The sequence below is a fragment of the Trypanosoma conorhini genome (assembly GCF_003719485.1).
Source record: "Trypanosoma conorhini strain 025E chromosome Unknown Tco_14.4_contig_00639, whole genome shotgun sequence".
Lineage (NCBI taxonomy): Eukaryota > Euglenozoa > Kinetoplastea > Trypanosomatida > Trypanosomatidae > Trypanosoma > Trypanosoma conorhini.
The window spans coordinates 1-3170 of record NW_021704726.1 but is presented as its reverse complement, the minus strand read 5'-3'; the positions used below and the strand labels follow the sequence as shown (position 1 = coordinate 3170).

The 3170-nt window shown below is 57.9% G+C and overlaps 1 protein-coding gene across 1 annotated transcript, besides 2 other annotated features; it reads left to right on the top strand.

Annotated features, from left to right (window-relative positions):
- Positions 1–428: 428 nt before the first annotated feature.
- Positions 429–479: a microsatellite.
- Positions 480–690: 211 nt separating this feature from the next.
- Positions 691–2046, top strand: Tco025E_07812 (retrotransposon hot spot (RHS) protein; the record flags this gene model as incomplete). The annotated part of the gene is made up of 1 exon (XM_029374671.1): positions 691–2046. One exon carries the CDS (start codon positions 691–693, stop codon positions 2044–2046), a length of 1356 nt encoding a protein of 451 aa, XP_029225227.1.
- Positions 2047–2915: 869 nt separating this feature from the next.
- Positions 2916–2943: a microsatellite.
- Positions 2944–3170: the final 227 nt, after the last annotated feature.

The window sequence follows — 3170 nt, the reverse complement described above, 5'->3', positions numbered from 1 at the left end:
TTACCGCGGCTGCGTGCGTGGGTGCGCCGCTCTTTTGTTCTCCGCCCCCCGTGCCCGCGTGTGTATGTGCGCGGGTGGCGTGCGGCTGCGAGTGACCCGTCTGCTGCCGCCGTGGCGGGGGCGCAGAGGCGGGGTGGCCTCCGCCGCCGCGGGGTTCCGCCCTGGTGCGGCCCACGCGACGCGTAGGAGCCGCCGCTGCGGGTGTGCGTCCCCCTTGGCGCAGCGGGGCCCAGCACCTCGCCCCCTACCGCCTTTACCCCGGGGGGGCGAAGGGGAGAACGGGCCAAACGTCCGCTGCCGCGTAGCCGCCGCGGCGCGCGCTCGGGCGGCTGTTTCCTTGCGCGCCCGGGAGGCCGGGGGAGGCAGGCCACCCACTGGATTTTGGCGCCCCCGGGGGGAAGGCGGTAGAGGGCGAGCTGCCGGGCCCCGCACGCGGCGCGTGGCGCGTGGCACGTGGCAGGCAGCGGCGGGGCGGGGCGTTGCCCCTTTCGCTTATCGGCGTTTTGTGCCATCTGGTGGGTTTCGTATCCCCGCAATGCGCCTGTGCGCGCGAGTGGCGTGGTGCTGGCTGCGCTGGCGTGCCTATTTTTCTTCTTTTTCTTCTGTGGCTGTAAGGCCTTTTTTGCTTGCATCAGTGTTGGTGAGAGGTCTAACACAGGCAAACCAGTTGAGTGTGAGAAAGGGGAAAAAATGTGGCGGAATTGTGTGCGGTTTTATGTCGCACTGTGGCGACAGCGGTGCGCCCCAATTGTCGAAGTGAGTGGTGCCGCGGTGAGACCGCGTCGGGTTTGCACCACGCCACAGTTGCAGCTGTCCGCTGGGGCCGGCAGCGCCCGCTGGCCGCACCCTGGCGGTTTGGGCGGGATGCTGCACCGCACGGGGGTTCGAATGACACCGCAGCGCTTGCCAAGGCAGGCAAAGGCCGGGCCACCCTCGCCGAGGGGACTCTACGACTCTGTGTTTAACGCAAGGTGGAGCCACGTCGTGGAATTCCCCAAGGGCGAAATGAAGAAAAAGGCGGTGCGAATGCATTTGAAGGCGGGCGAACCAACACAACTGTGGGAGTTCAAGGTGCAGGGCATGACTTTTGAACTGGATGACGCTGCAGACCAGTTTTGTGCACCGCGTCCCAGGCTGATGATACTTTCGTCTGAGCAGGGCTGGCCCTACGTGTGGATGGGGGCGGGGAGCACCAATCCCGACTTCTTTATTAACTGTGAGGTGGAGCGGGTCTGGAGGATCGTCCAGGGTGATCTAACCGGAGCGTTTGACACTGAAGATTTCAAAGGGCTTATGTTGAGCCGGCGTGTTTTGCTTGGGACGTCCGGCGTTGGGAAATCGATGGCTGCCGGCTCCTACCTCCTCTACAAGCTGCTGCACTACGATGATAAGAAACTCCAAGTAGTTGTGTACTGTTTTTGGGAGGAGTTGGCGTACGTGTTTGACAAGACGACGAGAACGGTGGCAGAGTACATAGGTAGGAAGGATATTGCCATTGTGATGGGAGGTTTGGCTCGGCGTGGAATGACGGGGTATATTATCTACGATGTGTTTGCAGAATCGCCATCGCCACATTTTTCGCCCTCCGCCGCATGGGGCATGATTGTGTTGTCCTCTCCAGAGGTAAGCAAGTATCAAGGGTGGGAGGATCAAGTGGGTGCAATGCGAATCATCATGAATTGCCCTGAAAAGCTTGATGTGAAGGCGATGTGTGCTTGGGAGATGCGCGATAAGCCTGCAGAGGAGCAAGCTCAGTACTGGACGATGGTTAAGAAACACATGAATGAAATCGGACCGATTCCACGATACATCTTCACTAAGGATAAGTATAAGGATCGCGTGGTGGCGCTTGACATTGCCTTGCAATTGGTTGGCGCTTCGGATGTTAAACAGTACTTTACTCAAGGAAATGAGAAACTGTGGCTTTCTGAAAACCCGACTCACGAACTTGTAAAAATTGTAAGGGCCGTAGAAGACGGTGTTGAGACTTTTTACAACAAACCGATATGCCGTCGCCTTGGAGGTGAAACACTTGACAGTGTGTGAAGGGCAATTAGATGACACTGCCTTTTTTTTCTGCGGCGAATGTTGGCGTCGAATGGTGACGTTTTGTGAATAGTTCTGGGCTGGTTCGCCGTGGACGCGTCGCTGGGCGGTGCCATTTGCGCAGGAGAGTGGCAGGGGGCGACGCGAGGAGTTGCGGCCGCCAAAGGGAATCCAAGCAAGGCGCTGCCTCCTGCAGACGGAGCCTGGATCGCATCCCAAGGTGGCGTTCACCTTGCGGCCGGAGAGCCCTCTAAAAGGAGGCGACGAAGATGAAGTACGGGGCCCAGCACGGAGCGAGGACCCGGCCACTCACGCTCGTGGACGCCTTTTTTTCTTCGCTGCGTCACAGTCAAGGAGGACGACGACGGTTGGGCCGCGGGTGGCCAGGGCGAAGGAGCGCCACGCCGCGGCCGGCGCAGTGCAGAGGTTCGACGAGCACATGGCAGAGTATTTTAGTGATTGGGTAAATTTTGTCAAGAACTTATCGTGGGAGGTTATTTACGTGCAACGTCGCGGCCGTCCGCCGACAAACACGTGGCAGCGGTGGGAAAATTCCGCGAATCTGAGAGGGGGAATGAAAGTAACGAGATTGCAAAGTTGTGGGAGGAAGATGGGTGCCAGTGCCAGATGGCGATACCACGCGAAGATCTTCTAAAAGAAAAAAAAAGAAAACGATGGCCAGAGTGGGCAACAGCCAGCGAGGCAAAGTAATAATGACAACAAAAAGTGGCAGTTTGTTTTTATATCGAAACAATTTAGGGAACGAATTTTACGTGTCTTTGTGTGCGTTTCTTGTAGTAGTTATAACCAGTGGGTTGCCGTGTTGCGGGCGAAAGGCATAATGTCGGACAGTGCCACAGCAATGGATTTTTTTTTTGCTTTTCTCTTTCTTTTCTTCTGCTGCCCGATATCGCTAGAGACTCCTTCGGGGGGACCGCAAACGCACAATGTCTTCCTTTGTAAAGGCATACTGTGTTGCATACGATATTTTGCTGTGAGGGGCGTTGTGCACTGCAGACGGCGTGTGTGTGTGTGAGTGGCAGCGCGGGGGGTCGTGGCTCGCTGCGGAGCCGTGTGGCGTTGGCGTTGGGGCCGTCCGGCCTCAGTGGCGGTCGCCTCAGCCA